At 42.2% G+C, this 20,993-nt stretch overlaps 1 protein-coding gene across 2 annotated transcripts; it reads right to left on the bottom strand.

Moving 5' to 3' along the window:
• Window positions 1–51: 51 nt before the first annotated feature.
• LOC147199533 (rap1 GTPase-GDP dissociation stimulator 1-A) lies at window positions 52–20,993 on the bottom strand. 2 transcript variants are annotated; one of them, XM_086122433.1, is made up of 14 exons: window positions 20,716–20,993; window positions 17,303–17,407; window positions 15,420–15,542; window positions 15,153–15,278; window positions 13,267–13,395; window positions 12,627–12,752; window positions 11,464–11,607; window positions 11,043–11,174; window positions 10,752–10,886; window positions 8,857–8,976; window positions 8,446–8,585; window positions 6,523–6,649; window positions 3,479–3,604; window positions 52–1,464 (listed from the first exon to the last, which is right to left on the bottom strand). In XM_086122433.1, exons 1-14 carry the CDS (start codon window positions 20,726–20,728, stop codon window positions 1,337–1,339), a joined length of 1,674 nt encoding a protein of 557 aa, XP_085978559.1. In that variant the 5' UTR covers window positions 20,729–20,993; the 3' UTR covers window positions 52–1,336. The 2 variants fall into 2 exon arrangements, with proteins under 2 accessions (XP_085978559.1, XP_085978560.1); XM_086122434.1 differs by lacking the exons at window positions 52–1,464; window positions 3,479–3,604 and adding an exon at window positions 3,615–6,423.

Genomic DNA, 20,993 nt, shown 5'->3' on the forward strand with positions numbered 1-20,993 from the left:
GAGCCCGAATCGATTCGTAAACTGCAGAAAAATAAAGTAAACCCTTCGAAGGACCTGTTCATCGCCTCCAGCCTTTATTTGGTTTACCAACATTCTCCTCGTCCGAAATTCAACGAACACGCGGGGAAGAGGAGGCCACTCTTCCCCCAACAATTCCTATAAAAAACAGAAGGCTTACACAAAATGAAACCAATTATTGCTGGATGATGGCGGCCCGGTGGTCCAGTGGTTAGCACGTCGGCTTCACAGTGCAGAGGTACTGGGTTCGATTCCAGCTCTGGCCTCCCTGTGTGGAGTTTGCATGTTCTCCCCGGGCCTGCGTGGGTTTTCTCCGGGTGCTCCGGTTTCCTCCCACATTCCAAAAACATGCATGGTTGATTGGACGCTCTAAATTGTCCCGAGGTGTGAGTGTGGGCGTGGATGGTTGTTTGTCTCTGTGTGCCCTGCGATTGGCTGGCAACTGATTCAGGGTGTCCCCCGCCTACTGCCCGAAGACGGCTGGGATAGGCTCCAGCACCCCCCGCGACCCTAGTGAGGATCAAGCGGTTCGGAAAATGGATGGATGGATATTGCTGGATGGTCTCTGTGATAGATATGACAGGTGTTCAAATACATTCTTAAAGCACTGCAAATTTTTCTTAATTCTTGTCCTTGTTGAAATAATGCTCATTATGATTTCGTAAGTGGATGCTGTTGCAACTTTGACTTTTGTTTGATACAATGTTAATATATTGTAGATGTTGGAGGGAATGGTAAGCTATTTAACCATTAAAATGATGCAAAATGAAATGGGTTGGTCTGAACCATGAAAAAGCAGAATCCTACTACGTCCCTGATAAGTAGTCATTTTTAGGTACTGAGCTTTCCTCCCACATTCCATTTGCTTTGATTGACACTGTTAGGTAGTTGTAAGGGGAATGTTTTCCTTTCCAGTGAACAATACAGCTCATGGTAATGAATTTGTGAGATTTGTTCAAAGCATTCTTTAGATTTATTCGTCAAAGCAGGGTCATGTGCCTCATCATCATAACTTTAAAACAGTCCGGGGGAAAATATCAGTACTTTCATTTCGAAATAGAATGATATTGCTGCTAGGATGTAAACAAAGCTGCTCCTTGAATTTCTTAATTATTGATTATAAGTGGAGACGAAAAAAAAAACACCTTTTAACACAGCACTTGCAAATATTTCCACGGATCCAGCATTTGTTTTGACGTTGTTTGTACACTGTAGACCTTCTACTTCACTAACAAAAGTAACTGCCCTCTACAGGTTTATGTGCAGGAAGCAACACAATCAAATGAGTGCATTATTGCAGACAAGGTCTTCGTTAGGCTCAGCTTGCATCACCTAGAAGAGCTAATGCGGAGCTGGCCTGTGCAGCAAGCTGACTGTTGCTGTGGTCAGTCAGTTTCTTGAGGCTGTCTTTCATATTCACTTCCTCCAATTCTGCATTCATCACACCTAGAAAAACCACGGTCCAAATTTAAATCATAATCATAGTACGGTATGTCAAAAACACCTCTCCGTACAAATGACGTGTTGTACAATGTACATTCCACAATAAAACATCGCCAACAACAAATTGATTATGGTAAAACAAGACAAGTAATAAAATAAAGAAAAATATGCACATCGTAGATCAACAGAGCTGTAAAATCACCATTTGAATAAAAGACAGATGCAGTGGTGCTTTGAGATACGAGTGACCCAACTTACAATTAGCCGTCATTCAGATGACTTTCATTTTTTTGCTTTGACTTGCAAGCTCAATCTTGAGATACAAGCGCTGGATGTTGGCAGTGAACTCAACTCAACACACTTCATCAAGAAAGAGGCTTCGAACTGTGTAATGCCAGTCCCAATTGAAATTTACTGCCAAATTAAACATAAAACAAGGAGAATGACACCTTGTGTACTTAAAACAACCATAGCTTTCCCTTTCTGACCTTAACGCTAATGCTAATTATCATTTATTTTGCAGCGCTTTAACTTTAATCAATGGCTTGAAAACAAACAGTGTCGCAGCACATGTAAATTGACAATATAACAATGCTCGCATCATGTATCCTTTACGCTTTATCTTCTTCATAGAACAACTAATGTTAGTGCCGTGCTGGTGAGCTGAGAGAGGAGTTGAGGTGTTATTATGAACCCCATTAGAGTTCAAGGCAGGACACGCCCAGCTGAAATATGATTGGCTTCTGCATCCAGACAGGATAGCATACAAGCAGCCAGTCGTATGTTATCAAAAACTCAAGGGAGATTTGTAATAGCGCCTCAATATATCTGCGTCTGTATTATACTGCCCCAAGGTGGCCATAATGGGCACACCAGATGAAGAAGCATTCAATTGATGCTATCTGACAAAAACAGCTTAATTCTTTTTCATTCTATGAAACGATTTAATTATTTTCCATTTTATTAAATATAATACTATGGAGTGGTATTTTTCCCATTGAAATACAATTTTTGTTGTTGTTTTTTTGGAGGTGGGGTAGTCTGGATTAATGGCATTTTCTATTCCTATTAATGGGAAAATATGATTTGAGAACAAATTAAAATTGTTTTCCAAGGCACCGCTGTTTAAAAGAAGACAATAATGCAACCTGTCTGAGTCTGTCAGACCAGAGTTGCCATTGAGGAGACAGGTAGAATAATTGACATCGATGCGCAAATCCAAGGACTCGAGCACTCTTGGAGATCAGACAAGATTTAGGGACCGGAAGTAAAGCCCATCTTGACCATTTCAGGCAGCGGTCAGGCTCATGTCGTCAACAGTAAATAGGAACCATAGGCAGGAGCGTCGCAGTAATTTATCTAAACTAGATTACCAATACATGGATGACCATTGTGATTTGGCAGACAAAGCAACGGTTTGATTTTTGGTAGTTTGCCTGATGAAAATAAAGTATGACATGCAGATGCTATTAATACATTTTGCCCATAAAGTTGTTAATATGACAGATGGCTTTTTTCAACAGTTTGTTATATTCTAACAGGTCAATTAATGCAAGAGGGTGAATTAGCAAGACATTGTTTCTCTCAAAACCATCTTGAAATCTTTTGTTTAGCCTGGAACCTAGTTGAGCCTTGTACTTCTTTTGTCAGTCGCATGTTCTCGTACAGGGGTAGGAAACTCCGGTTCCTCGAGAGCCATTTCCTGCCTATTTTAGAGCTCTCTCGAGTTCAACCCACCTGATTCAAATGATCAGCTCATCACCAAGCTCTGTAGAGGCCGATCATGAACAGTTGAATCAGGTGAGTTGGAGTCGGGAGAGATCGAAAACAGACAAGATATGGCTCTCAAGCAACCGGAGTTCCCTACCACTGTTCGAGCAGGTTGGACTACAAGATTTTTCCTTGGGAAACATGTTTGACATTTTATATAAAATGTTATACATCAGAGACAATCTTCAACCTGCAAGAGATTAATATCTGAATGTAAGTCCAATATAAGATTTCGAAGAATGCATACCACTGTTGGCCAGACTGCAAATGAGACATAATGCACTGTACTTGACTTCAGCTGTGCCTGTTGGATCTTCCAACATCTTCTTCAGCATTGCCAATAGCTCTGTCGTAAAGAGATCCTTCACAGACTCTGTGGGCATAACCGCACAAAAACAATGTTTAACAAACATAAAATTACTTTGCCTTCATCAAAGAATACTCAGTCCTTTCCTCCACACAATCAATTTCAACACTACAAGGAATTCTAAGGACTCACAGTGAGGTCTCCTTTAAGGTAAACTTATGCTGCCCAATTTTGCCCAATGAGGTATTCATGGGGAAACGGAGCAATACTGTAAAGTTTGATTAATATCTGGTGTTTACATCTTTGTGTATGTGGTTTTGTACTCGCCAAAACAGCAGGCCCACAATCCCCCTGGTTAATTTTAATGCAATGCATCATGTTAGGAATGGTGGTTTAAATTGTTGACTGGCCAGATTGTTGTTGACGTAATGTCGTTGAAAAAATGGAGCATTCTGACACAAGTCAAGAAGAAATGGGCCAACTGGGATATTCTTTTGAGCCAGAAAGGTCCTTGGATTCCGAATCCGGCACAGAAAATGGCCAGACCAACTCAGATTCTCCAAACGATGAAAATCCTGCGTTACATTGGAAGACAAGGCTGGGCGAAGATGGCGGTTGGTATTAGGTGGAGATGTCGGCATTGCATCAAGCAGAATACTGATATTGGGTGCTTTTGGTTGCCAACCATCCATCCATCCATTTTCTGATCCGGTTTATCCTCACAAGGGTCGTGGGGGTGCTGGAGCCTATCCCAGCTGTCTTCAGGCAGTAGGTGGGGGGCGCCCTGAACCGGTTGCCACGCTCACACTCACAGCAAGGGACAATTTAGAGCAGGGGTGGCCAACCAGTCAGAGACTAATAGACAATTTTTTACTGTGTTACTGCAAAGAGCCACACACACACACATAAATGCGCACGTGTACATACACACACAAACGCGCACGTGCACACACACACACACACACTTTTTTGCCCAAAGATCAACTTTTGAAGTGACCAACCAATCGCGCACGTGCAAGCATATGAACACAAACACCCTACACACACACACACACACACACACACACATAAATGCACACATGCACACACACACACACACTTTTTTGCCCAAAGATCAACTTTTGAAGTGACCAACCAATCGCGCATGTGCAAGCATATGAACACAAACACCCTACACACACACACACACACACACACACACACACACACACATAAATGCGCACGTGCACATACACACACAACACACAAACAAACGCGCACGTGCACACACACACACACACACACACACACTTTTTTGCCCAAAGATCAACTTTTGAAGTGACCAACCAATCGCGCATGTGCAAGCATATGAACACAAACACCCTACACACACCCACACACACACACACACACACACGAACACGACCACGCACTCGCGCACATATGCATGCACGCCATGATGAGCAACAGTCGGAGCGCCCGAACATAAATGAAACCCAAAGACACAAACACACAAATCTTTTTTTTCCCCCCCCCCATCGCTGGCGGTTGACTTGGGACCAGTCTACTGGCTCTTGGTCGATTGCGATCGACGTATTGGGCACCCCTGCCTTAAAACAGATGTTGTTTTAAGGCTGACTAGCTTAGCACTTTGCGCCGTTGTCTGCGCATGAGCGGTGATTCAGTCATCTGATTGGTTGCCATCTACTGTATGTCAATCAAGTAATGGGATTGATGATAGGCTGAAGTAGTACATTCTGTGTATTAAGCACCGTTTTTTGAATGGCAGCACTATCGCCGAGGCGTTTTCGACAATTACCGTGCGAAAGCCCGGGAGCCGCATTGAACCAGCCAAAGAGCCGCATGCGGCTCACTAGCCGTGGGTTGGCCACCCCTGATTTACAGTGTTCCATTAACCTACCATGCATGTTTTTGGAATGTGGGAGGAAACCGGAGTACCCGGAGAAAACCCACGCAGGCCCTGGGAGAACATGCAAACTCCACACAGGGAGGCCTGAGCCGGAATTGAACCCTTCACCTCTGCACTGTGAGGGCAACGTGCTAACCGCTGGATCACCTGGCCGCCCGCTTTTGGTTGCCATGAACATGAATTTGCTGTGGATGAAAGTGAAGACGATGGACTAAGATGCTGAACTTCACAGGCTGATTTACCCACATGCGTTGTCCACGTACGATCATTCAAACTGTGGTGCCTTGATCGGTGCCTTGATCAACAAAACTGATGAAGAAGTGTGTGTGTGGCCTTGGTCCTGGGCACGTTTCTGTCACTCATTAGCAAAATGGGCGTCTGTTAGTGATGGACAGAGAGGTCCGTTGGTACTTGACCAGATTAGTGGCGACAGATGAAAACTGACGGCCCTATTCAACTTCATCATGCAGGAAATGACAAATTTGGTGGCATTCGGAGCACCGTTGTGATTTATGCTTGTTTCTGTTTTTGGAAAAGAGGAGCTATAGGGGTCGTAGTCGCTAAAAGGAACTAAATGTAGTGAAAACATCGTGAGGTTGGCATCACTTCAGATACAAGTCATATCGTAGACAGGATTACATTGCTGGAAGCTGGGAGAATTTTTTTTTTGTTGAAAATACTGCACCGGGATAGTTCTCAAAAGTGCTCGTGTACTGAGAAACAACACTGTGTCCTAGCACATGCATTTTAACTAGTGCAACTGAAATTGAGTGTAATATTACTCAACTTTTACTGGTAATGTTTGCGCTCGAGCAAAAAGCAATCTTCCTCTTCTAATGTATTACTCCCAACACTGCGAGATGTTAATGGACATTGTTATCCCTCTTGTCCGATATCATTCTTAGAACTCACTCCATTATATTCTTAATGAATGACAAACTCTTTCGTATTGGGTCTGAATGAAATTTGCATTTTCCTGAAAAACAAACAAACTGCCCAGTAATTACAGTGTATGATGGCAACTCGCACAGGGGCTGAACATTTAACTTTTGAGTAGAAGCTTACAATACTTTACCGATGTTGATAGTAGATGCAATTGCCAAGGCAACCAGGGCCTCATTCTGCATGATGACATGCTCACTTTTGGACATGGATATAAGGTGGCGAATTCCATCTGCCTTTACTATAGCATGGATGACACCCTGTCAGTAAGGAAAAAACAGAGAACGTTGATGTAAGCAAAACAATCATAATAATTAGAGAAAACTATAATAATTTTGATTTATTTGGTATACTGTATTTCAATTACCTCAGGACAGTAATTCAGAGATATATTGGTATGGCAGATATAGATATAGATGACAGGAGATATATTAAATGACAGGAAACTTTAAAAAAAAAGTGATGGACTAAGACAGGGGTGGCCAACCCGCGGATCGCGAGCCGCATGCGACGCTTTGGCTGGTTCAATGCGGCTCCCGGGCTCTCACACGACAAGCATCGAAAACGCCTCAGCAGTGGCGATGCCATTCAAACAAGGCACTAACTTCACAGAACGTACTCCGTCAGCCTATCATCAATCCCGTTACTTGATTGACATAGAGGGCAACCAATCAGATGACTGCATCACCGCTCATGCGCAAACAACGGCGCTAAGCGCTAAGCTAGTCAGCGAATTACCTCTGATTTTAAGGTAGGGGTGCCCAATACGTCAATCAGAATCGACCGGGAGCCAGCGAACTGGTCCCAAGTCGACCGCCAGGGGTGAGAGGAGGAAATGGGTGGGGAAAAAAATATTTGTTTGTTTGTATCTTTAGCTTTCATTCATTTTCGGCCCGTTCCGACTGTTGCTCATCGTGGTGTGCGTGCATATGTGCGTGAGTGCACTGGTGGGCACCCGCGTGAGTGCGTGCGTGCGAGCGAGCGCGTGTGTGTGTATATGCTTGCACGTGGGCGATCGGGTCGTTCGGGAGAAGTTGGTTGCTTCAACAGTCGATCTTTGGCCAAAAAAGTGTGTGTGTGTGTGTGTGTGTGTGTGTTTGTGTGTGTGCGCGCGCACGTGTGTGTGTGTGTGTGTGTGTGTGTGTGTGTGTGCACGCACGTGAGCGAAGAAGGGTATGATGTGGCTCTTTGCATTAACACAGTAAAAAAATTGGCTCTTCATCTCTGACTGGTTGGCCGCCCCTGGACTAAGCACTGACGGAAGCGGGTGTTCGTCTGTCAACGTAATTGTCACTAACCGAGTCTAACTAACTTACACGGAAGTGGGTGCCCATAAATGCATGTGCATGAGCGTGAATAAGAAGTTACACAGCTAATGAGCTTGAAATAAACTAGTCAGCAATTTGATCAATGAAGCTCATCTCAGTCGCGTATGATAACTCGATCGTTAGGCTCTCTCTCATGCCGTCATGCATGGCAAAAAAACGAAAGTCGTTTGCCCCAGCTTGAGGATGCTGCTGATGCCCACATAGTGTGAAGGATTTTATTTGATCTGACCTGGATTGGATTCTACCCTTTCCCACAATGAGGAGCAGGATCCTGGTGACAGTAAGGCATTTTAAAGTTTAAAGTAAAACTTGTTGGGACTTAAAACAGCAGCTGGCAGCCACCGGCTTACTGAATTGTACTTTACAGTTCAATAGATTAAGTGAATATGAGGCTTAGTAAAGCTCTTTGGGTAGGCACTGTATGATGTAGATACACTGGTGCTATATAAGTGCACTCCAATAATCAATTTAATCAAATTGGGTGGTAACGAACAATTATTTAACAGTTATTTAACAGAAGTTATTAAGTTAAAATAACGCTGACGGAATGATTTACTGACGATGACAGTTTGTTTCGGCTTGAAATAATGACGGACTGACGACGACAGACGGGGTCGCCTGGCCACTGGTGAATGAAGAATGACAGACTGGCAAAATTTACTGAGGAATTTACACCTCTGGATATTTCCATTGGGGCTTGATTTGGATGAAAACAGAAAATAACTCACAGGCCTGCGGCTGTGCCTTATAAGAGCAGACAATAGACGACTGGCTTCTCCTCTTAGTCCTACGTGGTCTTTGGCTTCACACCACTCTGTAACCCGACATAGGAGAGCGGCATCGGTTCCCAGCACCACGGCTGCTTCCTCTGACAAATGCACAGAAAAACAACATAACTGATTTTCAAATGAATTGGAAATACAGAGTGCATGGGCCAAAAAAATAATCAGTTAAATTGTGGTACAGACTGAGAGGATTGATGCAAGAGAATTTGGCGTAAATTAACAAAACAAATTTAACTTGACACATTTACAGACCACTTTCACTGGCGTGATCTGAGGAAGGCCCCAGTGAGAGTGATCCCAATTCATTGTGGGATTAATGCATTCAATACTCCAAAGTATAAGGGAGTACCTCACCTCGTCCATCAACTATCATGCGTAGCGTTCCCAGCAGTTTGAATTGAACTGGAGGCATATCAGATCTCAGAAGGCTCTTTATCCTTTCTGCCACATCCATCATGCGCACCTTATTGGTAGCTACCAAACAGACAGAATTTGGATTATTCATTTAATTCGTCTATGCAAATTAAAACTAAAATGTACTGATTGAAAGTAATATTATTCTGAAGTTGCTTTATTTTAGACATTTTTTAGGATTTAATATATTGGAAAATGAAGATTGGACACCCTGCACATCGAAAACAAATGTATATGGGGCCCAGAAAGCCAATAGGAATGACAAAAAAGAAAAAGATCACAGAAATAATTAGTATGAATGAAGTTACAAAAGGCGGCACGGTGATCTACTGGTTCACATGTTGGCCTCACAGTGCAGAGGTGCAGGGTTCGATTCCGGCTACGGCCTCCCTCTGTGGGGTTTGCATGTTCTCTCTGTGCCTGCGTGGGTTCTTTCCGGGTACTCCGGTTTTCTCCCACATTCCAAAAACACATGTTGCAGGAATTGTCACTAGGTGTGAGTGTCAGCGCAGATGGTTGTTCGTCTGTTTGTGCCCTGCGATTGGCTGGCAACCAGTTCGGGGTGTACCCCGACTACTACCCTAAGACAGCTAGGATAGACTCCAGCACGCCTGTCTGTGACCCTTGCGAGGATAAGCAGAGGACAGATTCATAGGTGTTTGAGTGTGCTGCCTTTCAGTTGGTTGGTCGAGCTAAAGGATAGGATCACTACCTCCATTTTGATGTTGAATTGAACTGACTGGAAACCGTGCCCTGCAGGAACTAAACAGCTGCAGGCACACACTATGAGCCAGGAGCACTTCTTGACAGTTTTACTACTGGGGTGGCTAGGAGTTGGGAGAAGGTTGAGTGGAGTTCCCAAGTTTTTGGCAAACAAGTCGGAAGTCCCTAAAAACAAACGGAACTCGAGTCATGTCATGTGACTGGAGTACCCCATCACACCCTGCGAATGAAACTCATTTCTGAGATTTGAAACAGGGTCTGAAAGGGACTGAAGGAGTCTCATATTCAGCTCAAGGTCCACAAACATAAAGCTCCTATACCAAAGGAATTCACAATGCCAAATGCTAAATAAAATGCCCAGAACTGTCACTATTTGGCTTAATGTCACCAAGATTGCTTGGTTGCTGTAGTCACCACAGAGATAGTCGGTATGTGGAAAATCACATAAAATAATGCAATTTTGAGTATGCATGTACGTCAGGAGTGTCAAACTCGTTTTTGTCGTGGGCCACATTGTAGTTACGGTTACCCTTGGAGGGCTGTTATGAATTTGGTGAAACCATATAAATGTTTAATCCCCTCCACATATTACATACACAGCACACAATAAATTGATGAATAACTAGTTTTAAAATCAGAAGTCAAGAATAATGACTGTTATTGTGGATGACATACGACAATTTTGGTTCAGACTTCAGCAAGCATCATGGAACTTGACATGCTTGATTTGCTTTCGTGGGCCACATAAAATAATGTGGCGGGCCAGATCTGGCCCCCAGGCCTTGATTTTGACACCTGTGATGTACGTCATAACAAAAGCGTCTAAATAGGGTCAGTGGATTAGTAGGTGAACTCTGAAGAGGGTGTTTTTAAAGAAAGAAATTTTTGATAATTCCCAAGTGTACTTATGTTTTAGAGACATCGATCACATGGTGTGGGGGGGGGGTGCAAATCACCATATTATCACACAGTTCAATGGAATTTGAATTGAAGTGAATATAATAAACAGTGTTTCATCACTTATGTCAAAATTCTGTAAATCTAACAAATTGTACTTTCATTTTTCAGTTTTTCTGTGACATAAAATTCACAGGGATTATTTTGATCAGTACCTGGAATGGCTAAATTTCGTAGTGCGCTCAATCCGGCATGGAGAACAGACACATCTCCTTCGTCAATATGTTGTTCCAACATGGTCAAGATGTGAGGGACCACACCAAGGTCCATCATCTTCACACAGTTACTGTCTGGCATTTAAAAAAAATACAGTAACAACAACAACAACAAAAAACGGTCCCATCAAAAATCTTTCAAAACATATATTATAGGTTGGCAAAATTCTATCTGATATAGAAATCGTTGAATATGAGTTTTACAGAAAAGTTTCATGACAAGTATTTTACCATTTCTTGCAAAGTTGGCAATAGCCAAAGCTCCGGACAACTGCAGCTGAGTGTTGGAGCTCTGCAGCCAGGACAGAACATCCTGGTACACCATACCTGAGCCTTCACCAAAACACTTTTGCATGGACTCATCTGACACACACACGCGCACACACACACACACACACATATACACGCGCGCACACACACACACACAGAGTGAAATTCAACCTCATAAATATATGGATGGGCTTTCTTTGCTCGCTTCATGGTGGCAACAAAATGAGAGGGGAGTCAATCAAACTAACTGATTGACTGACAAAAATGTTTCTGATGAAAATGAAATCCAGAGTATTTGACTTTATATAATATGATCAACAACATAAAGACAAACCCATTAAATCGGATCATGTAAACAAAGGTTTTACCTTGCAGCACTCACCTCCTAAAAGAAGTGATACAATGAGGTTAGAGGCAATCTTGACACTGCAAAGGGCTGGAGGGTCTGAACATCCCTGAAGACCCCTGATCAGCTCAGATAATGCCTCGGGTACCCCTGACTCAACAAATTGAAACTTCAGTATATCTGTTGGGACAGAACCACGAGTTAACATAGAAACGTCTTGCACCTGTAACATTAGGCTATGTTCAAACTACTTTTTTTGCCCATATGTGACCTGTACCTGATTTTATTATGACAGTCTGAATGGCTCAATTCCGATTTTTTTCAAATCTGACCGCGGTCACTTTCAGATGTGGCCCTAGATCAGATATGTATGTTTGCAATGCGACCTCTGTCAGAACGGTGGGGGAGGGAGCACCTGAGAGAGAGATAGTCAATTTTCTGAGAATCTGCAAAATTGTTTGAATTGAATTGAATTGAATACAACTTTAATGTCAAATGTGCACATACAGCACATATGAAATTTCTTCCCTCTCAACATAAAACAAGAGTTGCCGCTGTGAGTCACAATGTTGACTTTATATTTGGCTTTAACTCCCCACTTGAAAAATAAAGCATATGGATAGGAATTGCAGTTCAACTTTCCGAATTATCGGTGAATATCTTAATGCAAACACAAACACACCTACAATTTATGATGGACCTCTGTTTAGGGAAACAGTTTATTTTCTTTTCAACTGATATAATATAGGTCAAACAAAAGATTGTATTCTATTGTGATAGACCACATGGAGAAGACCAATCAGATATTGCGCAGTCAGGAAACAAGAATAAGCATAGCATCATTCGTGGCATTGGCTTCAGACATCCTATGTAGTGAATTCGAGGATGCTGATATTCATCACCACACTCACTACTCAGTGTTGCCCTAACTCCACGCAATGTTCCACTTTTCTTTGGGGGTGAGGTCGCCCAAAAGTCACATCAGTGGTACTCTGATGGTTATTTGTGCGAGGCTTGGCGCCTATGCGGCGTCCGCAGTCTTTATTCTGACATCTTCCTGGTTCAACCTGGCTCCCCGTTGTTTTTTTTCTTTATTAAATTGCAAGTCTGAAACTGTCGAAAAAAACTCTGAAAATCAGTCATTCGTGAGAAGGCTGATACATTTGAATATTCTTCAGCAGAAATGTTAAAAATCATACCATTCTCGGCCAGTGAGCTCAGTATTTCCAGGATAATGTGTTGGCGTTCAGCATCAGGTGCTCGTTTCAATTGAAAAAGCAGGACATCTCCCACATCAACTTCAATAAGAGCCGTCCTTGCAGAATCTGAAAGCACACGGGTTTTGTAACTTGGTTGACGATGTAATTGGTGACTATTTCGACTTTTTATAGGGTAATTAAACAACAGTGCTGCACAAATTCTTCATTAGAATATCATTTTATATTATTTAGTTTCATTCCTAAATAAAAAAATATATATATATATACTGTATATACGAATCATGTCAGTGGCTGATTAGCTTCTGACCTCTCAGAGAAGCCCAGTGAGCAAACTCAAATTTGGGTCTAAAACGTTTGTGTTAGTTTGAAACGTCATTGAATATGGCTCAGTGAATAAGAAATAGTCTATATTAAAGCAAATGTTATTGTCTTTTACGATCTTGCATATTTGGTAAGTACTGTGTTGCCGTAATACTAAAACACCCTATAATAAAGACTTTACTGTATTTCAGCATACAGTACTTGAACCATTAATTAATATGGGCAGGCACATTTGTATTATTTGAATGTAATTTTACCTACTTGGTATCTATCAGCCATTATTTGTATCAATGCTTACCCAAGTCTGCCAAATTACAGAGAGCCAGCACACAGACGTTGACTAGGGGATCATTCTCTGGATATTTCCTCATGATTGACACAAGCTTGAGGATGACGCCGGAGTGGACTAACTGATCCTGCTGGTATGCTGTGCAGAGTGAGAGAAAATATTGTGATTCTGGATCTTCTGCGCTGTGACAGAGCATTCTGACAAAAATTAGCACAGCATTCCTGGTTATTTGGCATGTAAGAGGCGTAACACTAGAGATTTATTAGTTGTGCCTTGGATATATTAAGTGCTCCATGAACATAACTAAACAAAATACTTTCAACACTAAGGACTGTTTTTTTTTTTTTTTTGTATTTTGGTCCAGAAAGCAGTGGTGCACCAAGTAAAAAATAATGACGAGAAGGACCAAGGAAAACAACAGCTGTTGTCCAGAGAAACATTTTGAAAGCTGACAAGACCCCAACACAGCAGAAAATGTAATGAACATACTGTATACAAAAATACAAATGGGACATTATAAGATCAGAAGTTTTGAGAACGATGAGGATTTGCTTGTGAATTCTGGACAAGTGGTGGATGGACACCATGTCACAAGTCAACAAGAAGGAGGGGTGATGTTTTGGTTGGTAATATACTGAACATTAAATATCTTGTAGATTTTTGCATATTGTCATCTTTAAATCAAAGACAAAGCATAAAAAATGTGTAATATGAAATATTCCAATTCATGTTTTTTATATATATATATATATATATGTTTTGGTGATAGCACAGTACCGCTTTTATTGTCCACAGAGGGCAAAACTACAAAGAAAAAAAAAAGAACTATATGTGTATGTATAGCGCTGATGCCACTGAACATGTCAAGTGGTTGAAAGTAAAATAAATACAGTATTCAGGAATAATACTGTTACAATTTTTGTAAAATTGTGTGTTGCGTTTCACATTCATTCATTTACATCGACTGCAGCATATGAGTTAAATATAGGTTGAACATGATTTGGCAAATAATTGTATTCTGTTTTTTTAGTTTATGTTTGCATATGTTTTACACAATGTCCCAAATTCACTGTGCAATAAGGAAAAAATGGTTGGTGTAAGCTACTGTAAATACACATCTCAAGTTCAGAAAATGTGTGACCGCAAAGGGGGAGTCCAGTCTGAGCAATGAAACTTGTTCTTGACATTGGCCATTTCTCAATATCAAGAAAGCAGAGTACGGTCTCATAAACTCGCCAAGTACGGTCTTCCTAATAATGTACTCCAGTTGGTCCAGAATGCCTCTGCTCCCCTCTTGACTGGTACTTGTAGGAGGAAGCACATTGCTCCTACTCTGGCATCCCTTCACTGGCTCCCTATATTTTAGAGTTCTGTTTCAGATCCTATTATTTGTTTTCAAATCTTGAAATGGCCTCACTTCACTTTACCTCTCTGAGCTCCTCCGCCTCGACACACCTGCCCGGTGCCTCAGGTCTGTGGACCAGACAATATTACAGGTACCAAGGACTACGCAAAATCACAGATGGGATCGAGACTTTTCCATTGCTGGTCCCTCTCTTTGGAATGACCTCCCACTGAACATTCGGCAAGCCCCCTCGCTGGCAATCTTTAAAACTCGTCTCAAAACTCGTTTGTATTCTCAGCATGAGTCAGACTTGATTTTATTTTTACTGTTTTTGTGCTTTCTACTGTCTTTGTTATTAATGTCTTGTTTTATTGTTTGTTATTGTATATATGATCCTTGCTCCATGTATAACACTTTGCATACAGCGGCGGTTGTTTTAAAGTGCTCTATAAACACAGTTGAGTTGAGATTGAATTTGACCTTGAGTAACATGAAAGGATCATAATAAAATCTATTAAAAACATTTATTTCAGTGTGAATGAAGACTTACGGTTGTCAAAGCAAATGCGACCAATTGCTCTGCCAGTATTGAGCAGCATCTCTGGCTCACTACTGTCCAGATGAGGGACGAGCACCTTCACTAAGCCTGCCTCAATACACAAGCCCCTCACTGCACCTAAAAGACAAAAAGATCAAAAATTTACTCTCAAATTCTATAACCACCTCCAAAGACATGTTTTAAGTTGCACTTGTAATTGTTGGAGTTTCATGCACATGTTATTCATTGAATGCAGTTAAAATGTAAACTTTGTCCTACCTTCTCGGGCCATTTCAGCCACCAACAAGGAAATCTGACAGCTCAGGCTGGTTTTATTTTGTAAAGCCTGAGCAAGTATAGGTAGAATCCCACTTTTGGCAATCTGAACAGCAATGTCTTTCTCTGTAGAAATGTGAAGAGATTAGTACACAATGGTGAAAATCAAGAACACTTGGAACTGTTTTTTGGATACATGCTAATCTGCTTCCTCCACACTAGAGATGATTGCTCAAAACGCCTCTACACACCAAGCCGATATCGGGCATTATGGCCGACTGCTACGTCTGCCTCAACAAAATGTGATGGCAGTACACACCGCAACAAGCCGACTACAATGCCAACATCTGAGATTTCAACCTGAAAGCTTGGCACCCGTGACGAAATCATAACAAAGTAGGTTGGCTTCATTTTTACTCACTCTACCATAGAATGATGTTTCTTGCGAAGGTGTGGTTGACACTGAGTCTGTCAGCCTTGCTTGCGGAAGAAATACCAAGGCAGTGGCGGTGCCAGAACACTCAGAACCTTTGAGCTCCGTGGGCTTATGTCTACTGATGTGATGCTCACTCATGCCGCGCTTCTCTTTGCAAATGGTAAGTAAAATGATGGATAAACACAGAGAATTGGTGCCTGTACATTCGGATTCACCATGGTGGACAAAAGAGTAGCCTCCCGCAGCCTTCAGGTGGGGGGGACTGGATCTGAGTGTTGTTTGTGCCTATGCACCAAACAACAGTTCAAAGTACCCATCCTTTTTGTAGTCCTTAGGCTTAGAGGATGTGCTCAGGAGCATGAGAACATCCCAGCGGAGCTGTCAACTGATCACCACCTGGTCATGGGTTGGCTCTGATGGGAGGGGAAGATGACTATCCAATGTGGCAGACCCAAACGTATTGTGATGGTTTGCTGGGAACGTCCGGCAGAATCACCGGTCAGAAGGAGTTTCAACTCCCACCTCCGGCAGAGCTTTACCCTAGTCCCGGGAGAGGCGGGGGACATTGAGTCTGAGTAGACCATGTTCTCTGCCTCCATTGTTGAGGCAGCTGGTTGGCATTGTGGCCATAAGGTCGTCGGTGCCTGTGGTGGCGGTAATTCCCGAACCCGCTGTCAAGCTGAAGAGTCCTATCAGGTCATTTTGGCCTGTGGGACTCCGGAAGCAGCTGATAGATACCGGCTGGCCAAGCGGAATACAGCTTCAGTGGTCGCTGAGGCAAAAATTCAGGTGTGGGAATAGTTCAGCGAGGCCATGGAAAATTACTTTCTGGTCCACCACTCAGCACCATCAGTGAACCATTAAAACTGTGAATAGTGGAAATGCTGACCTCGACTCGAGACGTTGTGATTCGTGGGGGAGAATACTTCGAAGATCTCCTCAATTCCACCGACACGCAAAAGGTCAAGGACAGACGCAAGAATGCCCAACATGGCGCAGAGCGATCTGCCAAATTTGGAAACAAGCGAAGCTAGCCTTGCAACAGCGGAAATGCGAGGCACTGATCAGTCACTGGTGTGGCACATAATAGCGTCACAGAATGGCAGAGCACATTTTTGGAACTAATCCCCGATGAAAGAGAACCCTCCCAGCTGCCGGAGTTGTGGTGTGACCGTGTCATCCACAAAGCTATCCGGGGTCTTGGCCTGAGGCTCTATGCTCAGCGCACTCATCCACATTCAGGCACATTAGTCTAAGGGTGTCTTCGCTGACTGCATGAAACGTTGACTTGGGTCTGAGGCTAAGACGGACGGATTCATTCTATTTCCATTCATCTTTTATGGGAAAAAAATTGCCTTGGTTCATGACCGTTTCAGTTCTGAGTCGCGGACTGAATTAGTTTCCTGAACTCAAGTTCCAATGTGCATGGCGTTTGTGTTACTTAACTTACGCTTTCCTAACTGTGCAGACAGAATTATGTCCAAATGAGGTTTCAGCTCCTCTTCAATGAGTTCTGTGCTCACACTGATAGCCTGGAGTGCATCAGTCAGAGAATCTATAAAACACAATCACAAACATATAGCAATAATACAAGTCAAGAAAGCACAAATACTATTACAAAAATACCAACACAAAAACAATAACAGAACAAATTGAAGTTTTTGTGGCACCATTGATGTTATTAGTCACAGTAGTAAATGGGCAAGCGCAATGACACAACTGTTATGTGGCATGTCTTATACTAAAATACAAAGACGCAAAAACAGGGGAACAAAAATTGCGACCAAACAGCTCGGATAAAGTATCAAAGTCTAACTAAATCAGATAAGTAAAACAAATTTACAAAGTACAAAAAAAATAACAGAATACATCAAGTGCGACAAAAAGTATGACTATACATTACAAAGTACAAACAAATAGCAAACAATCAAGAAGGAAGGAAATAAATGTGTGATGTTATGAGACGTGTCGAGGCTTCGAAGCATGTACTGACGAATAAGGGGGTGTTTCTGCAAAGCGTGTATCAAGGCTTGTTTCATTTAGGAGAGGAGCTGAAAACAATGACATTCGAATCCTCGCTAGTTGGTGTACCACGGCTTCAGGGTCTTAATGCTTGCTACTTGACTCGGCACACAGAAAACAACATTTTATAAATTAGCTATCTAGACACCCGCTATTCATGGGGGATAAGGAGCGGGGCGACCGCGAATAGAGAAAATCTGCCTAAAAAAAAAATCTTCAAAAAAAAAGAACACTGATATAAATTCGAGATGTCTTTCCCACAAAAAATTGGGGAAATGAGGGGAAGCCCCTGCCCCCAAAAAAACAAAAAACAAAGGTTTTTTAATTACAAAAATATTGAAAAAAAATGTTTCAATCCGCAAATATGCTCATCCATAAGTATGCAGAGGACCACTCTCCTTTTATTGTTAAAAACAAAAATAAACCTCCAAGCCCAAGTTTAGATTAATCAAATGTAATAGTCGTTCATGTGGCAGTTGAGGGCATTGTGCAGTAGCTGACCACTACAAAACTACAATTAGAAGAAGTTGCAGCACAGAACGACAAAAAAAAAAAAAAAAAAAAAGATTTAGCTCAGTTACAACATAATTTGTGGATGCAGGGTCATAACATTTTGAACATGGCTAAATTTTTGGAAATGAACCAGTGCATATTTTAATTAGAATTATTTTGTTGTTATTCTAATAATCTAAATAAATAGTTATTCAATGTTGTGTTGAAATTTTGATATTTACATTTTATGTAGGCGACCCAGTGTGGAGTGGTTAGCGCATCGACCTCACAGTGCAGAGGTCGTGGGTTCGATCCCGGCTTCGGCCTTCCTATGTGGAGTTTACATGTTCTTCAGGTGCCTGCGTGGGTTTTCTCCAGGTACTCCGGTTTCCTCCCACATTCCAAAAACATGCATGGCAGGCTGATTGAACACTCTAAATTGTCCCTAGGTGTGAGTGTGAGCGCGGATGGTTGTTTGTCTCTGTGTGCCCTGCGATTGGCTGGCAACCAGTTCAGGGTGTCCCCCGCTTACTGCCCAAAGACAGCTGAGATAGGCTTATTTTATTATTATTTTTTCAAATGTATATATTTTTTTTCTCCAACACAACCCCCACCCATTTTCTAACCACAAGGGTGTCAGCTGTGCTGGAGCCTGTCCCAGCTGTTTTTGGGCAGTAGGCAGGGTACACCCTGAACTGGTTGCCAGCCAATCGCACACAAACAACACCATTCACACTCAAGTCACACCTAGGGACAATTTAGAGCAGGCTTCCTCAACTGGCAGACCGCGATCCACGACCGGACCGCCGACCTCCTCTGTCCGGACCTCCTCTGTCCGGACCCTCGGCAAATTGTATAAAATAATAAATTATAAAGTGATTTTTACGTTATAAATTTTATATTTTTGGACTATAATCTGCGCATTACCGCGATCGCTTGTTAAAATTATCCGTTGTATTCTTTGCGTGCACTAACAGATGTATTGTAGAGGACCGCAGCAGTGCGACTGTGTGTGTATAATGTTTGACTAACTGGAGACCCTGGCTGAGCAGGGCATGTCGGCGATAACGATGCGCTGATTGGCTCCTCTGAACTGAAGGTGTGCCCATACATAAGCGTCAGCATATACGATGCGCTGATTGGCTCCTCTGAACTTAAGGTGTGCCCATACATAAGCGTCAGCACGCGTCTATCCCAATACACACGCATTCAAAATGGATGATTGTGTCAGGAAACAGACGCATGCGCGACGCCACAGTGTGCTCACAGCTTCAGCCCAGGAGAGCCGCACACAGACAATTAGACAAGACGAATCGCGGGAGGTTTCGATTGTGTGCAGTTTTGCTCCCGTCTACCCGGGGATCTTTGCAGCTGTTTAACAGCAGAACACCGCAACATGGTAAATGAACATCACAATGGCGTCCTCAAATAATATTTGCACGCCTCAGACATTGCATTCACCTTTAGTGGAAGAACAGCACTGCACATTCCTGTGCTCCCTTGTGTCAGTATTTAAAATGGTTCTGAACTCCTCTTCTGATATATTTTTCAGTGATTTCAGAGGGGATGTGAAAAGGGGAATTGTACAAATGAAAAGGATATTTGTGTTTTCATGTTTAGTATTTATTTTGGTAAAATGAGTATTTTGTTTTGTTTTTGTTAAATTAAGGGGAAAAAAGACAACTACTGTTTAACAAAGTTAAAGTAAAAATGTCTTATTTCCCTAAAAGGGCTATTTCTATTATTAAGCAGGCACAACTTAACAAAATAAAAGAGTTCCTGTGCCTCAACACAATACCTCTCATTATTTTCTGTGTACTGGCAAAGTGAATAATTGTTATTTTCATGCACCCCATTATTGGTTGGTTGTGAGGAGTGTTGATTTGTATAAGCTTGGCTTGACCATACTAAATGGGCATATAGCCCTGCTCCCCATGACCGCCGTGCATGGGACTGGACCTTGGTCTTATTTAAAATAAAAATAAAAAGTGGACCTACAGCATTTCTAGTTGAGGGCCACTGATTTAGAGTGTTCAGTTTACCTACCATGCATGTTTTTGGGATGTGGAATGGGGGTAAAGCACTGAATGAGTTAATGACTGCAGCTTAGTAAATTCTCCTGCTCACATGGATAAACAAGAGTCCTGCAGACGATAATCACCACAACTAATCCATTTAAAGTCAAATAAAAATAGCCTGGGAAGAGCAAAAAGGTGATGCACGTTATCTAGCTATCTATCTATTCAGTATATCTATCTATCTATCTGTCTGCGTATTTGTCTGTCTGTCTGTCTGTCTGTTTGTTAGTCTAACTATAGTGTGCAGATCAATAAATAGTTAAATACTCACCGGTGTCCGTCATGGCTGCGGTCAGGAGAATATTCTGCTACCGTCAGTGTTTCTCTGGCTCCTTGCACTGTTTGTCGTGTGTCCTGGAGAGAGGTCTGTTTTGCAGAGGAGGCACTCACAGTGGAATTCAGATGAAACAAGCGTTTTTCTTTGACATTGTTATCTGTCTATTTCTCATCTTCTAATTTGTTTTGCAATCCCATTAATTAATGTCCTCTTCTCACTCCTGCCTTCCTTCTCCCTCTGTGCTTGCTATTTGGACAATGCATTCAAGACGG

Source organism: Hippocampus guttulatus, chromosome 10, assembly GCF_054856545.1.
Source record: "Hippocampus guttulatus isolate MCC_2025c chromosome 10, RoL_Hgut_1.0, whole genome shotgun sequence".
NCBI lineage: Eukaryota > Metazoa > Chordata > Actinopteri > Syngnathiformes > Syngnathidae > Hippocampus > Hippocampus guttulatus.

Bases quoted from the DNA above. Each gene is read 5' to 3' on its own strand.
- LOC147199533 (XM_086122433.1), bottom strand. The intron at 10,887-11,042 runs GTAAAATACTTG...TTTAAATGCCAG, and splicing joins TGCCAACTTTGCAAGAAATG to ACAGTAACTGTGTGAAGATG. The intron at 6,650-8,445 runs GTGAGTTATTTT...CCTTACTGACAG, and splicing joins TAAGGCACAGCCGCAGGCCT to GGTGTCATCCATGCTATAGT.